Source organism: Struthio camelus, chromosome 1, assembly GCF_040807025.1.
Source record: "Struthio camelus isolate bStrCam1 chromosome 1, bStrCam1.hap1, whole genome shotgun sequence".
NCBI classification, from domain to species: domain Eukaryota; kingdom Metazoa; phylum Chordata; class Aves; order Struthioniformes; family Struthionidae; genus Struthio; species Struthio camelus.
This window is the reverse complement of record NC_090942.1, coordinates 137,732,999-137,751,617: the sequence shown is the minus strand read 5'-3', so window position 1 is coordinate 137,751,617 and position 18,619 is coordinate 137,732,999. Positions and strand designations below refer to the sequence as shown.

The 18,619-nt window shown below is 41.2% G+C and overlaps 1 protein-coding gene across 3 annotated transcripts in view; it reads left to right on the top strand.

Moving 5' to 3' along the window:
* The window catches only part of PPEF1 (protein phosphatase with EF-hand domain 1), a 41,873-nt gene extending 23,502 nt beyond the window's left edge, over positions 1 to 18,371 (top strand). For 2 of the 3 annotated variants that reach the window (XM_009669234.2, XM_068918615.1), the window contains exons 6-17: positions 1,124 to 1,238; positions 3,283 to 3,329; positions 6,844 to 7,010; positions 8,589 to 8,625; positions 9,092 to 9,241; positions 11,376 to 11,660; positions 13,152 to 13,337; positions 13,995 to 14,137; positions 14,740 to 14,846; positions 15,800 to 15,963; positions 16,803 to 16,890; positions 17,346 to 18,367. In XM_009669234.2, the coding sequence (XP_009667529.1) occupies positions 1,124 to 1,238; positions 3,283 to 3,329; positions 6,844 to 7,010; positions 8,589 to 8,625; positions 9,092 to 9,241; positions 11,376 to 11,660; positions 13,152 to 13,337; positions 13,995 to 14,137; positions 14,740 to 14,846; positions 15,800 to 15,963; positions 16,803 to 16,890; positions 17,346 to 17,536 (1,680 nt within the window). In that variant the 3' untranslated portion in view covers positions 17,537 to 18,367. Of the gene's footprint in view, positions 1 to 1,123; positions 1,239 to 3,282; positions 3,330 to 6,843; positions 7,011 to 8,588; positions 8,626 to 9,091; positions 9,242 to 11,375; positions 11,661 to 13,151; positions 13,338 to 13,994; positions 14,138 to 14,739; positions 14,847 to 15,799; positions 15,964 to 16,802; positions 16,891 to 17,345 lie in introns of all 3 variants that reach the window. The other variant, XM_009669235.2, reaches the window with a different exon arrangement.
* The last annotated feature ends 248 nt before the right edge of the window (positions 18,372 to 18,619 follow it).

Here is an 18,619-nt window from a genome sequence, read left to right as displayed (position 1 = left end):
ACCACAGACCTCATGAGCTCTCTTTCTGCTGCTGCCAAGGCACTGAAGAGGCTCTGGTACTGATTCTCTGTGCATATTCTTTAGGAAGCCCCTTTGCCTCCTACTTATGAGATGGGAGCGGGGCAGGGGAGGCATTACGTGGCACTGCTTTGTTGGACTTCTTGAGTTCAGCATTTGGGCATAACAATGTGTTTACTATATTTGGTGTATTTGCAATCTATCTTGGTTTTTAATTTGCTAAATAATTTTTTTTCCTGTAATTTTCTGTGGGGGCTGCTCTTACACATAGATAGGTATAAAGCACATGTTAAATGAGAATACCCAGACTTCACCGTCAGCTCTCTAACCCCTTACTGTGGCCAGCATTTTTTTAAGGAAGTGATTGTGTGTAACTGGCTTTTTTGTTTGTTTTGAAAACATCCATCTTGCAAAGTCAATCTGTGGCCTGTCCGTCTCCTATACCAAACTTTCTCAGAGATTACTGTGTTTGAAGTAGAAGCCTTAAAAATCACTGATTGACAAGATCATCATAAAAATCATTAACAGAGCAGAAGACCAAAAGAGCAAGGACATAAATCTCTTCAGAAAGGAGCAATCTGTAAAGCTGGAATGTTTCCTTCTCATAACATCTTTACAATGAGCAAGAAGATCAATATTAATGAGGCAACCTTTACCGGAGTTTCTCCCTCTCGTTTGTTTTCAATTTGCTGAAAATTCATGTATGGCTTTTTTTTTTCTCTCTTCTTTTTTTAACTCACAGCTAGAGGTAGATCCCTTTTTAGTTACTTTGAACAGATGACTTTATGCACTGATTCTGAGTGTGGTACTACCTACTTTCTTACCCTTTCTGTAGGTGGGGAGAGTAAAACAGCACAGTGGAAATAAGATGGGGAGATAAAAGCACGTTTATTAAGGGCCCCATAGCTGCTCACTGGGAAGCAAGAACAAACCTATAAACATTCCTAATTCCTGCACTAAACCACACAGCCTGTACTCATATTTCAAGGAGATCTATAGTGTAAATAATCTGTTACAGCTTCCTTGCGTCCAGTATTAATGAAGCAGGCAGACATATTGCTACTCCTAATGAGTCTCCCTTGTCTTGCCACATTTTTTCTCACAGACGCTTCATGCCCGCTATGTGCTGCAGCTGTTTCATGAAACCAGGAAGGTTCTTAAGGAGATGCCAAACATCACTCAGCTTTCAACTTCCTACACCAAGGAGATAACTGTCTGTGGTAAGGTGCCAGAGCAAATAACTGTTTTTGGCAGCAGGTTGGTACCTTAAGCAGTTGGAGGATGATATGGATGTTTCCAATTGTAGCCATCACAAGAAATTTATTGATGCTTTTTTTTTTTTTTTTGCAGAAGTGCAAACTGGCACAAACCAAGAAAAATAAGGTTACTGAGTCACCCCTAGTATATTTTAAGAAAGTCCTTTACCTCCTTTTTCCTTTTCTCTTCTTGTTAAATGTTTCTGAATGAGTCTGAATTATTAAATCCACTAACACAGCAGTGTAGCTTTAATATTCCTGCACTTCCATCCCTAAAAAGGCACCGAGTGTTGTGATGACTGGCTGTCAGTCCCACCATTTTCTCCTCTTACAGAGAAAGACTTAGCCATCGTAATTTACTCAGTAGTGATTTTAATGAGAGCTTAATAGGGGTGGCAAATAAGACCTTGCATTGTCAGCCTGACTGTCTGGAATAAATTGAAATATATAATAAACTCTCATTTCTAAAGGGATGCATGGGGATGAATTAGTCTTTGTTCAACAAATGAATTAGTCTCACAGAATGATGTGATGTGTTACAAGGTAAAGGACTCAGAATTAAGAGCCCATTGCCCTTCTGTTTTATTATGCTTTTGTAAATTATGGATAAAGGGATGCAGCATCATGACTTGCAGCAGGGAGTGATAGTGGCAAAGCAGAAGAGCAATGGTGACGTTAGCCCTGACAGCTAGCAGTGTCTGCATTGTGTACAGGAGGAGAGCGGTGCAGGGAAGGGCACTAATGTTTTTATAACATTATATTTATATGTGGTTATGAACCTAGTTCGATTGCCAGGAAATGGGTTGTTTAAATGAGATTTTGCAGGAACAATAATTCCTTAATCAAACAAACAAAACCTCTCTCCAAACCAAGGGAACATGGATTCATATTTGCTCACTACACAGCGTGCTCTTACCAATCAAAGCATACCTCCTCTCGTTTGTATGTCACTTGCGCTATTTAAGCAGCATTTAAAGGGTTCTGCTTCCTGCGATTCAAACTAATAGCTTTTTAACCAGAAAAATCTTCTGCAAAAGGTGGAAGACCTGTTTTTAAAGGTAACAGGTCCAAAATGTTAATTTCCTTAAAATAAGGTGTTCTTCCCCCCATATCTTTTTGATTTCAAAAAAATAGTGAGGATTAAACATGCATCTGAAATGTTTGCATCCACATATGTGATGAAAAATGTGTCATAGCATAAAGGAGTCCTTAGAGTGACTTCAGCAGACTCCAAATGAATCAAAAGTTGCACAAAAAGCATATGGACAGGATAGAAATGTCACATCCTCTCTCTCTGTCTCTGTCTGTCTCTGTCTCTCTCTCTCTCTTTTTTTTTTAATCATTAGTGGTGAAGCCATATTATCACAAGATAAATTTCAAAGCTGTTCTTTGGGGTGATGAGTTGCAGATTGTGCCCCTTTGCCGAAGGGAGCTGCGCAGCCAGGGCCCTTTGCACTGGGTGAAGGCCACCTGCCTGTTCAAGGGAGGCATTTCAGGCAGGACCAGATCTGTCTGTCCTGCAACCTGAGCCCGAGGCATGGAGGCACAGGAAAGTTCTTGACACTCGCTCCACCAAATCCCACCTGTTGTAATCAAACCCTGGCCCTGAATCAGCCAGTTGCCCAAATGTGTTGTGTACAGTGGAATATTTAGTAAATTTAAATCTCTTAGTATTTAGAGCTCTGTCATATTTCTAAAATACTAATCCCTTTCAGTGACATATTCTGTTTTTCAGGTTCATAATATGGTTATGCATCTTACTCCCATTTCCCTGGACTAATTTTTGACTGTGTGACTGGTCTGATCTTCAGATCCATTTGGAAAGACAAAAACTTTTACACAAGACAATTGTATAAATTCTGTTACGTATTTAATTGCCAGATTTCACTGAGCAACTTGAGCATGTGTCTTAAAATGAAGCTGATGTAGTCTTATTACAAAGCAAATTATTAAGGACAACCTGGGGGTGACCAAAAAAAAAACCAAAACATGTTTTTGTTTCCTGTAGGAGATTTGCATGGAAAACTGGATGATCTTTTGCTGATATTCTATAAGGTAATAGGTGTCCTATGACATAGCATTTTGATCTCAAGGCTTGGTGTTAAGAACACTTATTTATGTCTGATAATTTTCATCACTGCTAGAACGGTACATGTGATGTGCATGCACCACACACATACATGCACACATGCATACACACACACCAGAAAACCCTATAATAATTTGAATGGTGTCTGGATCTGTCATCCTTTTCCCTTCTCTGCATCCTTCTGCTGACTGTGAAGGAGATTAGGAGATCTGTCTCCCTCTAAATGTTGAGCTGGAGCTGGAGCATGAACCAAAACTTAAGAGGGCTCCTTGCAGTGTCTCCAAAGTCCTGTCACTGTTTTGTATTTTGTACAGTCTCAAGTTTTCTAAAATCAGGAGCTTCATTTTGTCCAAGTGCACACCTGAAGCCTTTTTATTTTAAGGATAAGAGGACCTCTGCAGGGTCTACAGCTTTTCATATGAATCAAACTGAATTAGGTGATACTTGGCTTGCTGTATTTCAGCTGTTACTTTAATTAGACTAGCTTCCCTTTTGAAATGGGATATTAAAACAGCATAAAAGAGTATGATTCAGATGACTGGTTTCATCTGCCACACCTGGGATGGAACAAAAGAGCTATTTTGAAGATAAATGCTCAGGTGTAGTTATATTTACATCAGTAATAGGCCTCACATTTACTCTTTCAGAGTAGGCAGAAGATGGTTCTTTTTCCCTCTCTAATGGGATGTTCCAAAAAGAAAAAAAAATTCTCCGAGTGAGGATGAAGCCCAACCCTAGTAAATTCAGTTGCAAAACTCCCGCAAACTTCACGGGCTAGTGTTCACCCCCAGTCATTCACTGTTAAGCTTATGGGGCCTCCTTCTAGCAAACTACATAAAATGGGGAAATATTTTGTCATTATTTCAAAGTGGTTGAGCAAATAGAGAGCACATGATAAGAGCTGCTTAGTTGTTTAGAAGCAGATGAATTGACACAGTATTTCCCGTCCCCTGGGAGCCGTTTACTCAGCTGAGCAGCAGATCCAGTCCGCCTCTGGGATCCATTTTTTTTTCCTGTTCCCTATCAGCTCAACCCTAAGTTAGAAGAGATTTCCTCCACAGGGGTGGTATGAACCACCTCTACCTTAAAACTAGGGGATGCAACCCGAGGTGGTGGCCCCAGGAAGCGTGTAGTGAATTCAGTTCCATGCTGAGCTGGGAGAACCTGACCCGGCTGCTGGAGCATTTCACAGGCCTGCATGTGGACTGGTCTCCTCTAGATTGGGGCTCTGTCCGGGGAACTTTAATCACAAATCATTTACAAACCTCCAAACCATGAGTAGCAGCAAACACACAGAAGCTAGCAGGCTATAGATGATCAATACAATGCTACTTGTAACTGCATATATAGTTCTTAAAACCAGTGTGGGTGGTGCTAAGATAATTACCTTTTTCTCAGTAAGCAATTTGTAAAGATTCGTTCAGTCTCTGCATTAATCTCTGTTAAATTGTGACATTTCCTGAAATTCACTGAGACCTCTGAATTTTTTATTATGTATTGTTAAGTTAGCTTGTTGAATGGATGCTATGGATAGAAATGCCCTGAAACTGGAGAAAAGACAAATGACAAAGGGAAGTTAATTAATCACTAGCCCAGAAGATACAGTAATGATGCTCAGCAGCAAGTGACCCCACAACACTTTTCTGCTGATCATTAGAGGGCCTTGTTCACATCTTTGACATGTCAGAGGCTGCAACACCTTTTAGTTTAGTATTGCTCTTATTGCAGCTCAGAACTGCCAAAAAGAAAAGAAAAATTTTGCATGAGTGCTGAACAGAACTAAAAAGTCACATCAAAGGTGAAAAAGGTTTGTCCAAAAAAACCTCTCATTTAAAACTGAGAGTTGTGGCTAAGCTTTTCCAGGAGAAGAATAAGAGTCCGGAGAGTGCTTCCGTAGATCTGTCTTTGCATGAGCACTGCAGTTGCAGAGCGGCTGTGCATATGTTGACAAGCTGCTGGTAATTCACATACCTATTAGTTGTAAAGCAAAGCTTTGATTAATCCATCTTTCCAGGAGCTGCTACGGAGTCTATCTATCTGTCTTGTTTGTTCCTCTCTTGAAACCCTTCCTTTCTTTTTTAAACCACTGCAACCCACCACATATTGTCAGTCTCGTACATTGTCACTCTTTTGAGCCCAGAGCCAACACGTGCCTCTTCTAAGATAACTTGGAGAGAGCGGGGGAGAAGCTATGGCAAAAACTGAGCAAGCTGTGTTTACAGCATTCAAAATTGTGCTGCCGTGGGAACTGAGAGATCAGGATGATTACCGCATTTTGGCCTTCTTAATAGCAGTACAGGGTACTGATTGGGACGAAAAAGTGGATTCAAGTTAGGTGTTTAGTTGAGTCACTGACCAAATTGCACATCTCACAGTAAAACTATTAAAGCAGTATACCAGGGAATGCCATAGTCATGTAGGAAAGTGCTGGACACTTGGGCAGCAGCATTATTCAGCAGGTGTGATGTCTTGCAATGCTGCCGAACCTTGTAAGAGTGGCTTCTACAGTTGTAGTATGATTTTGATGTTCTGTTGATAATTCTTATGCATGCCAGTGGTAAAAACAGCGGTTTCCTTTTTCTGGCAAGTCAAAACTGAAATATGCTTTCTAATGTTCATGCCTGGAAATGATGAAGCTACATATCATTGCTGCTGTAAGCTGATAGCACCCATTGATACGCTGATAATCAATCTAATAAGCATACCATAAATTCACAACAGTGGCTTTCTATAAATCACCGTTCATAATAAGGCATTGCTCTGTATCTGCAGAAAAATAAAGTAAGACATGTCTGTATGTACAGCCGCCAAGGTTTATGAGCTTTCGAGTATATCTAACATCCCGGGCAAAGCGCAACGTGAGTAAAATTCAAGTAGTGCTTTCAGGGTTAAAGTAATTGGAATAAAGGTTCTTCAGAGTTCTGTTTTAAGGATTTAATGTCCTCTGGGCTGTAGTCTTTCTTAGGAACTTTGGAAGCCTGGACTGCAAACATTGTAAGTATATGAAATCTCATTTCTTACTGTGTAAGGAAACATAAGGACCTTCAAACTTGTGTCATTGGAGATTTTTTTTCGGGAACTTGTTTTCTCACATTGAAAATGAATGATTCTCTTCGATTTGTAAGTAAGTGCATAGCTTCCTGCCAACAGTTGCATTAACAGAAAAGTAATATTTTTATTAGAAGAATAATGTTCCTTTCAGTTTAATTTAATAGATAGATAGATAGAGGATTAGAGACAACATCATGAGACCGATCAGGGAGGTCATCTCTCCTCTGATGGCTTGTACAGGTCGTCTGGTGTGGAGACATCTCCACTAATCAGTGGAAATAAAGAAATATTACATTGTAAATCTCAGTAGTATGCAGATACTTGTGCCATATGTTCTAGCAGTGTGATCTCATTTGTAATGCTCTATTTCGTTCGTTACAGTAGTGCAGCAGGGTCTCCAGTTTTCTTTGTTTTTGTTTCCTTCTGCAGAATGGTCTACCTTCAGAGAAAAACCCTTATGTCTTTAATGGTGATTTTGTTGACAGAGGGGAACATTCTATTGAAATACTTATAATCCTGTTTGCATTTCTTCTTATCTACCCCAATGATTTACACTTGAATAGAGGAAACCATGAAGACTACATGATGAACCTGAGGTAGATTGTAGGGGCTGGGGGGCGGGGGGGCAGTGACTGTTTTTTCATTGGAAATGTTGGAGTCTTTGAATGCTGGTTTAACCACTGTGTCCCAGCTTTGATCTCTACAACAGAAATAGTGTTCTCCTGGCTATTCTGGTGTATTTCAGCGTTTTTAAGACGTGTGAGGGAGTAAAGAACATTCTCCCTACACACAAACACTTACGTGTAACTCATTTCTTGTCTCTAGCCTACTCAGAATCCATTGAAGACAATGGGCTTAGAGGAACCCTGAGAAATAAACTTGGGGCAGAGGGATGGATTGCCAGACTACGTTTTAGTTCAATTTAGTTGAATTGGATTTTTTTTTTTCACAGCATAGCAAGAGACATAAGAGTAAGCGATAAAATGGAACCAGGAAACAAAGAGTTAACATTTCATTTTCTCTTCTTTACTTTGTATTTTTGCTAGGCATTTCTTTGTTTTAACTTTTGCCTAAGATCTCATTTCCCAGACATAAGGGGGCGGGTAAATATCCTAACTTCTAAATAGGGCAGGAACATTACTTGGCAGGGGGTGTTCTGCTCCATTTCTGCATTTTCTAATGCAGACATTTGTACTCGGCCGTGCAGCACTGGCAAAGGGAGCTCACAGCTAACATTTCTGGCTAATGAAAGTGTAACCCCTAGATAAAAATCACCTCCCAGACGTGAGAAGAACCCAGCAGTCCTGGTCCCTGCAGTTCTAAGCTACTCCAGTAACTAGCCGGGTGCCTGGCTGGTTAGGGCACTGCTTGCTATCAGTTACGTGGTGCATGCGCATAGAATATAGTGCTGCTTTAGCACAGACATGAACCTGGGTTAGCGGCCCAGGTTCAAATCCTGTTGATGATCCGTGTAAGAGAACTAGTTTTAAATGATACTTACTTTTTTTTTCAGCACTGCTTTACAAAAAGCTAAAACCACAGGAGTTACTTTGTCTACAAGGAAGGAAAATTCCCCCTAAAAACAGTGGAAAACACTAACTAAGGTGGTGATGGTAGAGACCACAAAGAACGCCGGCATTCCAGGGTGCCGCCGTTTGCTGCCTGTTTTGGATGTCACGGTTGCACGCAGGTTAATTTGAAGACTGAGAAGCAGGGCGTTGTGAAAATGCCCCTCACAGCAAAGATATCTTGGTGTTAAAAGAATGAGGAAGGAGGATCCTGGGTCCCTTTGGGGAAATGGGCATTATAGATGATATTGTCTAACAAACATAGGCGATTTAGGCTGAAAACCCTGGAGAGCATTTGTGCATCAGTTAGATTCCTTTGAAAATTCTCACTGGTATCTAGAAGGTAAACTGTTTCATTTAGATGAGAAGTAGGCCACTCCAATTTGAAGTACTGGTCCGGATTTTGTTCCTGATCCTTTGTATGTACAAGAAATCAGTTTAACTCAATTCTTAAGACAGAGCAGAAGAAAGCACATTTAAACTGAGGTGAGACAGAAATGGCAGGATGAAAGGAGGGATAGGAAATTCTGAGCAATCACTGTAATGCAGAAAGTCATGCAGAAGGGGTGTAGTGCAAACCAGCTCATGATGCTGTCCTGTTTTCAGATATGGCTTCACAAAAGAAGTTTTGAGGAAGTATAAGGTAAGATTCTTCCTATTTATTTTCTTCTCAGCATTGCATATGGAAAATGAAACCTGTCTAAGCAAAGAAAATTCCTACTAGTTTATAGAGGTGTAGTGCAGAATGATTTTAGTAAGGTAGTTAAAAGTATTTTGAATATTCAGTGGAATAACTGACGACACAATTGTAAGTGTTAACCTTTTATGCTCAGAGATCTGTGTTTGTGAGGAAATAAATAACATTCGTAAGGCCACTCAAGAACACAGGAGAAGATGAAAGTGAATGAAAAAGGAAATGCTCTAGATAAAAACAAGCAGTCCTTAAAGGAAATTTCAGAATGTGTTTGCCAATGTTGCAATTCTGGGTGTTGCACCAATGAGTGGAACTGTTCATACAGACTGCTGCAAGCACAGCGATAAAATCTTGCACTTAGAAGCAACAGAACCTACCAAAAACAGGATCTAATTAAACAAAATGCATTTTACAGGTCCATGGGAAAATAATTTTGCATCTTTTGCGAGATGTCTTTAGCTGGCTTCCCCTCGCCACTATAGTTGATAGCAAAGTTCTTATCCTACATGGAGGAATTTCAGACACCACAGATTTGGATTTCCTGAATTTATTTGAGAGAAACAGGGTAAGAGATCATATTTATGTGGAGTTACTTCTGCTTTCTTTAAAGAATTTAGCCGTACAAATGCTAAGGTGTTTGCAGTAGGAAAAGAAATGGATCCTGTGTAATGCAAGTAAGGAAAGAAGAGTCTTGTTTTTCTTCAAAAACAGCATTTAGAGAGCAAGGATTCAGTAGGTGTTGGGAGCCAAATGTTTGACTGATGTAAAATAACACAGGTCTCTTGCTTTCAAAATAGTTAAAATGCTTCAAATATTTCCTTCCTGCAGTGATGACACATTAACCGGAAAGTATGAAAATTCCTTAATGCTCAGGCATTTCTGAACGCTTTAAAAATCAGTCTAGCAACATCTTTTTAGCTCTGCCTTTTGTCCCGGGGCTGTGCTTCTGCCTTCTGCTCTGTGTGAGAAAGCTCTCCACCTGTCAGGCTCTCCCCTGGCACCAGCTGAACTTTGCATGGGTGGGAGAGCCTTCCCGGGAGGATTAAAGTTCAGGATCTGGACTTGAGAAAGCAGAAACTATTGCTTTTAAAGAATGTGGACAATAGATGCAGGCTGCCTAAAATTATGAGCAAGCAGCGTTCTTTCAAACCAGTGCAAAATGGTGTGTGATTTGAAGATTTGGACAGCTAAATCGACATGCCTGCTTGTGACTGGAGCACTTAGGCTCTTTCTTTATAACCAATGGAGAGCCAAGAGATCCCGTGGCGATCCAGGCCTTATCGTTGCCCGGACATAGGTCTCCAGGGCTGTTGCTGGAGGCACTTGGTAGCCTAGGGATGTCCCATCTGGCCTCTAGCTGGCACTGAAGAAAGTCTCCTTCAGAGGCTTATGCCATAGGTCTCCTGTAGGTCCAGTTCCTGTCTGGCCACCTCATACTGATGTCTTAGATATGGCAGAGCAGCTCAAGTGGCACAAAATATTTAAGTTTAAGCAACTGAATTGAGGACCTGGTCATTAGTGTTAATGGAACCTAGAGTTTTTTTCTCCTTCATGACTTCTGATACAAAAATACATGTTATATTGGACAGTCTGGTGTAGTCCTGTATCTTAAAGACGTGGAAAAGGGCAATGGATACTGCTGGTCATCCGAGTCACTGTCTAGGCTCCATGGACTATACCACTGTACACTAAAGTTGAGTATTATGGATAGAGGTATCTTAGTCTGTGGGCCGATTTCCACCACCATTCACCAAGGCTGGGCTCAATGTGTTATTAATGCAGCATCTGTGAAATGCAGAATTAACAAGTCAAAGTTGCTGCCACAGGAGAGCATTGCTAATGTGACATGTATGGGACACAACTCAAGACTCTGCTGGCCAGTATCGCTTGGGGCCAACTGATGTTTTTTAATCGGTACTGTTGGCAATGGACAGTTCTTCAAATAGCGGTTAGTGCGCTGGGGAATGACTTTTTGTTTCAGTGCCTAGGATTCCCTGGAAGAAATTTTTTTTCTTTGTTCAATAGTTGAACTCTTTTTTTGATCCTAAAAAGGAGCTAGTGTGAGAAAATATCGAAAGAGAAAAAAAGATACTCCTGGAGAAGAGTCTGTACTAACGGGCATTCATGGAGCCATAGCACGCAGCTCCAAAAGAGCAGAGGGCCATATGTATTGAAGGTGATTGATTGAGTTTATTTAACAATAAAGGCCCAGATGTAATACTTCATGAACTTCACTGTTATCCTGCTAGTACTCCATTAATTTCAGCTGAATTAACCTAGCAGAATGCTACTGTAGCAGAGCAGCGAATGTACTTTGATCATCAGTATAATATACAGGTATATTTTCAGTTTCCAGTGAAGCTAGGCACTAACGCGTCTGTCCTGAGCCCAAGCGCCGTATTGCTATATAGTAAAACCTTGTGATTGACCGTGGCTTGGAACGAGCATATGTATCTTGCTAGGAATATGAGAACAGTTCTGAAGAGGCTGATCAAGATAGATACATGTAAAGCAAAATTGCTGCAAGTACCAAACACCTGCAACTTCCACCAAACCTGTGAGTTCAGGACATTATGGGAGTTAAATGCTGAGTATGATTAAATTCTTAGTACAGGGAAGGGGAACTGAGGTGCCTTTCAGCTGACTTCTTTGTATCACCTTTATGCTCTGATAACTCTTTCAATGTTTTGTCTTTTAAGGTGAAATCTTTGCTGCAGCCACCAAAGTCAGACAGCAAGGATCAAACAAAGGAAAAAGCTCCCAGTACCACACCCAATAAACACAGTGCTAATCAGAATGTTTCAGGGAAAAAGAAAGCCATATCTTCAACAGAGGCCAGCCCTAGAAGACATAACTTTTCCTATGCAATCGCTGATGAGCACCAGAGATTTGCGCAGGATGGCAGGAACGCAGGCTCCCTCTCTGCGACACTGGTTTCAGACCCAGATTTTGAGCCAGAGCCCACCCAGAAGGAATGGCAACAAGTACGTGAAACTAAAGACAAATTGATGCAGATTACATACGAGTACATCAAATATCAATTGGTACAAATTACATATGAACACACACAAAATGGCAGGTGATCTGTTTAGAGTGTGTGTTTGAGTCGGAGAGGAACTGCTGCATCTCTTAATAAGAAACCCATCATTCTTGACAGTATGCTAATCAGCCACTGATTATGTGCATGCTTTTTGTAGACCTGGTAATAAGGGCTTGTGACTTTTATGCCTTACAAGTACGCATGATTTAAAGCGTTTTTCTTAGGAGGAAGAAACTCCTCAGCATGAGATGTGTTTGCGTGCCCTCATGTGGTTGGATCTGTTGGTGCATAGGCAGCCATCAGTTTAAATAGGCGGGACTTTGCAACTGTCAGTGCTAGCCTGCGCCTTTTTTTTTGGCTGTGGTTTTGGCAGCTGAATGCTGATAGTATCCAACAAAACCCAGCTCCTGAGACATATAGACTGATGGTTCAGAGTGGGAAGGTTTTGTCCTCTTCGTGTTAGTTTCCTCTTGAATATTAGAGGCCATACCAAGCGCTTACCATGCTGTAATTTAATAAATTGTGACAATTCTGAAAGCTTAATTTGCACAGCAATTTAGAAGCTGAACATTTTGTGTCAAGTTTATTTTTCTGAGCTTCTCTTCAAACAGCTGCTTTAAGGGATAGACAGCTGTGTTTTGTGCTTGTTGAGAAGCAAACATCTTTCTGAAAATGTAATTTCCCAAGATATGCATCTGACCTAGAAACTAATGCAGTGGACACAAGCGAACCCCCAATTCTGGCACTCCTCCAGGTAACCGAGTTTCCACTGAGCCCTGCTTGCAAATATGAGGTAGAACATGTTACCTTGAACCTTTTGCCATTAAGTTTAAACAAAACACATTTTTGCCTAATGTTTGCTGCTGACCAGAATTATTAGGTTAGCTGACATTAAACCACGGTACTTTATGTCCGAACCCTGCTGATGTGTGAAATCTAGTTTTGAAACCTGAGCTAACAAAAGAAAAAAAAAAAAAAAGCCAAAGCCAAATCTTGTCATGTTTAGAGCAGGCATTCCTATAGTTATAAGGTAAACCCACTAACACACATAGTTATCACCTGCCGAGAAATAGGAAATGCCTCTTGCACAAATAAGCATAGGCAGCTTTTGAAGTAGCCCATGTACCTTTCCTGATACATCTATCACAGCCTGGACACTTCAGCTGTAAAAGGCGGTGCATTTCTGAAATCATATTTTGGCTGAAAAAGTTAATACAAACTTTAGATGCTGTTTCTAAAGAATGTAAGTAAAAGTAAAACAAAAGTTTCGGACCTGAGGAAGCATATGTTAGAGGAATAAAACAGGCGACCTACTTGTTAGCTCAGGTTTCTCCCTGCGCTTTGAGGCATTTGCTGTGGCCAGCATTTTAGACACCCTAAGCTGCAGCCTGCATTTTGCTCTCAGTCCTCTCCTGCTCTTGTTTGCTATTTACAGACCCTTGATATTCTCTGGAGCGATCCAAGAAGCCAAAGGGGCTGTACCCCAAACAAGTGCCGAGGAGGTGGCTGTTACTTTGGCCCTGACATCACTGCCAAGGTGTTTGAAAGGTACAACCTGAAGCTGCTTATCAGGTCTCATGAATGTAAGCAGGACGGTTATGAGGTCGGTCATGGTGGCAAGGTAAGGTGCTTGCGTGTAAAGCAGAATTCTCATGCGAATTTCACACCCAAAGCCACAGATTTGCCTACAAAATTAGTCGGAAAAAGGAGTGACCGCTATAAAATGGCTGTGGGGGAATTGTGGGCTGCATAGATGTTAGGACAAATTATGCAATTCTGAAAACATCTTTACAACTTCAAGGAGTAGGGGCACGCTTATTACTTGGGTGAAAACAGATGAACATTAACAAAATCCTTGAGGATGGTACTTGTAAATATAGCACCAGTGGTGCTCTATGGCTCTTGGCAGTCTTTCATTTCACGTAAATCGTTTCTCTTCTGAGCTTTGCTTTCTGATATGGTGTATCAGGAGGCCACCAAGGATCCCAGCAACCAGGTCTATTTTAGAGAGAGGTTTCTGTTGAACAGCATGTTATCACGCTGCTGTCGAAGCTGAAGTCTTCCAGTGACAGACCAGAAATGCAGGCCTGGAGCTCAGATTTGATAATTGCAAACAAGTTGGAGAACTACACAGCTGTTGTTGATCTCTGCTTTTCATATACACTTTGTATATACATTTTGTAACTTGCACATTTTTCTAAGATCAGTTTTAAAAAAAATCAGTCCCCTCAAAGAGTTGTTTTAGCCAACCCAATTTCTTTTTTTTCCCTGTCATCAGGTTGTCACTATTTTTTCTGCCTCTAACTATTATGAAGACGGGAGCAACCGGGGAGCATACATCAAACTGAATCCTGATCTGAGTCCTCGTTTTATACAGTATCAAGTCAGTAAAAAAACCTGCAGACAGAATCTGCAGGAGAGGTGAGGATGTGTACTGTATGCAGGTACACTGAAGGAGTATGTACTCAGCCCGCGAGTACCTGCTACAAATGCAGAGCTTAATTATAATTGAATAGGCATCTATTTTTTCCTATTTTACAATCAATGTCAAAATCAGTATAGTAGATAAAATGTGTTCTAAGAGCTCTAACTTGGTTTCCTGAGAGATTCCCAGAGGTAATCAAAAGTGATAAGCAGTTAGAACAGCCAATTGTTAGGGACTCTTAAAGAGCCTGTTTCGGTCTGTTGGGTCTCCTTTAAGGCTGCAGCACTAATCTGGAGAAATCCTGTTATGAATTGAGTCTAAAAAGTTTATCATTACAGCTTTGCCATGACTAGCACTGTGGTCAGATTTACCAAAGCAAAGCAGCTTAGAATTACCTGCATAAACTTGACTATCTCATAAATCCAGATTATTCTTCTGGGGTTTCGTTTGTTTGGTTTTTTCCTCTTCCCCAGTGTTGTCTTTTAGGATGACTCTGAAGATAGCGTGTGTTAAAAGACATCAGAATTTGATAATGAAAGAATAAATAGCTGGAGGACTGAAATCCCTTAATGATCTGCTTTGCATATTTTCCTCCTAGGGTTAGCACAGTTGAATCGTCTGCCTTAAAATCCTTACGAGAGGTGATCTATGCACACAGGACTGAACTCACAGAGGCCTTTATGAAGAAAGATCCCACTGGTGCAGGTAATACACCCTCTCTGTCTGGTGTCACCATGGGGAAAACAGCTTGCAGGCACGCATGCATAGGGGCAGAGGGGCCCTATGCAAATCCCATGCAGGAGGGGCTCTGCCTGCCCGTGTCAGGCTGGAGGGAGGCTGAGCCTATCCACACAGGAGGACAGATGTTAACGGGTGCTTAGCCCCAGAAAACTCCTTATCAACTGAAACAAGGGGGCAAACAAAGCAGCTTCGTGTTTGCTCCTGGGCAGGGAATTTGGACAGGCAAATCTGGTTCCAAAAGCTCTGCAGCTGCTGCCCTCAGTTGGGTGCACCTTCAGAAAAACGTCATTCAGGGAACTGGGGGCTCAGGTCAAAGAGGCCTGGCCTCCTTCTGAGTCCGGAAAATAATTTGAGTAAAGTTGACTGGCTGTGACATAGGCTTACCCATCAGCTGAAGAAAAAAATCAGTGATAAATTGATACGTGAACCTTTTACGTAGGAGCAAAGAGTTGATGACTGCTAGCATAAATATGACTTTTCCTCATGATGGTTTCTCACCTGACTGGGTTATCATCTGTGCCCCTAATATGGCAATCAGTTAGGTCATGGTACTGTTTATTTGGCAGCTAAACACTGATTAACATATTTCTGTCTTGTTGGCTTTTCAGCCAAATCTGTCTCTATAGTTGCAGCACAACGCAAATCTGCAGTACTTTTTATGGATAGCTTTTGTTTTTTCAAAATGTATTAAAGCATGTCTGGACATAGTTATAGAATCGCAAAATTGTTGGAAAGGTCCTCTGGAAATCATCTAGTCCAACCCCACTGCTCATTATTAAAGAGTTTTTTTCCCTCTGGGATTAGGAGACAATGTTTATGTTTTGCAACTGTTCTTAAAAACACCTGAAGAAAAGCCGATGGTTGATCTGTGCTGTGTCACATATTATTTGTAACCATGAACTCCCCCCTTCTGGCAGGCAGACTTCCTATCACTGACTGGGCAGAAGCGATGGAATCTGTCCTACACCTGCAGCTGCCCTGGAGGACGCTGCGGTCACAGTTAGCACAGACGAGCCCCGATGGACGCATCAAATACATGACATGTTTTTATGATTTGAAAGTGGAAAAACCTGTAAAGGAGGTAAGGAGGAAAACATCTCCTTGCAAATCTTGGAGGAACAGCTTCTGGTGCAGCTTGAAGGCGCAAGACAGGGTGGTTTGACCAATCAGGTAGACACCTACAAGTGAACGAGTTGCCTCGCTTCCTTTTATAGGCAGCCTAGGGAAATGAGCACTTCTAGGGCACAAGTCATCATCCCCTGCTAAGGTAGATGCTTAAAATAGGCTGAATGAATCACATGCTAGAATTGCTTCTTACTTTCTGTTAACTCTAAAGGGAATCTAGACGAGGTAGCTCAGGAGATGCGACAAATCCTAAACCCTCACTCTCTGAAGATGAGCTTTTCAAAAGCGTTCAGAGCCGACTCAGGCACCTGTAAGAGAGTCACATTTGTAGATGGGCTTTTTTATGTTTAATATATGTTTAATAGTAGCACAGGTCTCTTCTAAAGAGTCCAGAGCGACTACATAGAAGGTTGGTACTTAGCTGCCTCCATCCTTTTTCTAAAGGACAAGCAGGATAGAATCACGTATGTACAGTGAAAGCTTTGTGCAAGTGTAGGACATACAGCATCTTCTCTAGCTTATCTGCATTTCCACACCTAATTGCTGAAGGTAGGAGGTGTAAAGGACTCCTATTCCCTCCCCCCGCCCCGGTGCAGCAATCTGAAAGTGACAGGTTGCAGCCAATTATTTGTTCAGGGCAAGACACAAAGTATCATTTCTGAGAACTCAAGCATGAAGATTTTTCCTCACATTTGACAACTTAAACTTCTGGGGAATAGATTTGCATCATATGTATTCCATTTGTTAGAGTAACTCAGCCCAAGGTCTGAATGGTTTCCTGTATGATTTCAAAAGCAGGTTCAGCCAGCTTTGGTGGAAACGGTGTGCAGATACAGAAAGGATCTGGAGATAATCTTTAACTTCATTGATAAAGATCATTCAGGTAACGTCCAAGTTCCTTTGCAGTACCACTTCTAGGAAGCTGATAGTAGCTGTCTGTCCCCACTGTGTTTCCTCCTTAAGGCTTCTAAATATAAATGAACCAGAGATTATGTCATTTTTCTAGTTTAGTGAAAACTAATTTAAGCAGTCAAGCCATACCAATATAAGGGACGGTGCACAGAGCCTAAGTCAAGGAAAAAATTTTCACATAACCTGTCTCCAATACTGCCTCTCCCTTTCCCTCTCACTTGAGGTATTCACTGCTTTCAACATTAGATTTAAGAAGGCACCAAATCAAATTTCCTTGAAGTAAGGACGTACCTCAGTTGTGAAACCACAAAACATATTCATGCCATGAGAGGCAGGTAACTTTCTTGCAGTGAGGGAGCGTACACGCGTGCACGCAGGAAGGGTAGACGGCATTGGAGAAAGCAATCTGCCGTGTATCCCCTCTAGGCCTGATTTCTCTTGAGGAATTCCGCCAGACGTGGAGGCTCTTCTGCGTTCACATGGGAATCAAAATTGACAACGAATCCATCAACAAGTTAGCCCACAGCATAGACTACAACAAAGATGGCAACATCGACTTCAACGAATTTTTAGAGGCCTTTCACATGGTTCATAGACTAGAGAATAAGGCAAGCTAATGAAGAGGCAGAACTACTTGGAGTTCCTGGTGGAAGCTCAACTCACCTTTCTGCCACTAGTCATGGGCCACGTGGAAAACGAGTTTCCAGACTGGCAAACAATGAATGGGCTGCTTGATTTGGTAAGGTTGATAAATACATGGGCTAGAACAAAAGCATCGTGCTCACTGTGTAAGCCTTTATTTAGTCCCTTCTGTATATCTGCTAAAAATGAGATAGACGAGGTGAAAAACCACTACTTACAGTATTACAGCATCACTGCCACATCAGCATGTTAGGATTTATCCTCACCCTTGGTGAGCTCTCACCCAACGATCGGCTTTGTGAACACTGCCAACGTAAGACCTATAACCTAGTCGGAGAGAAACTTTGGTATGTTTTTCTCAGCAGCCCTTAGAAGCAGTTGAGGAACTGTACTGATTACCATGAGGAGCATATCAGATTCTCCTTGACTAATAACATGGAACTATAACAGGAACAAGAGAGGCCTTCTGTGGACTATCCAATCCAGGAGGGAAAAAACAGGGAAGAAGAAACAGCTAGTTAAAATACATAGTTCTGAATTTAACCTTGCTCTTTGCATGTTGCAGTGACATTAAACATTCCAGGTCACTACCCATCCTTATTGAAGTTTACAGACACAAAGCTAAAGGATACTATTTTAAAAGTGTTTACACTTCTAATAGATTGCCTCTTGCCACTGGTTACTCTTGCCTACATTTGTGGGGGTTTTGGCTAAGAAGTCTTAACTCATGGTCTTACTGAAGGCTAAAACCACAGCATGTTATCATGACGTGACAGATAACAAAATAAAGCTTTAGCTTTCACAGTAATTAAAAAAGGTAGTGTCTTTTTGCCTGTATTTTGGTATCCTACATATATTACAGTAAAACACTGCTTTTTTCCTGAACATGAACTGGGTTTCTTCAAAATGAAGAGATGAGTAAGAACACAAAAGTAAGCAGATTGATACTACTGAACCTAAGATTCTTGCATAAAAAGTTAAGCATAAATTCTTTGATTTTATCAAGTACAGTAAACTGGTAAAACACCAAACCGAGTTTCTGGACCATGCCAAGATGG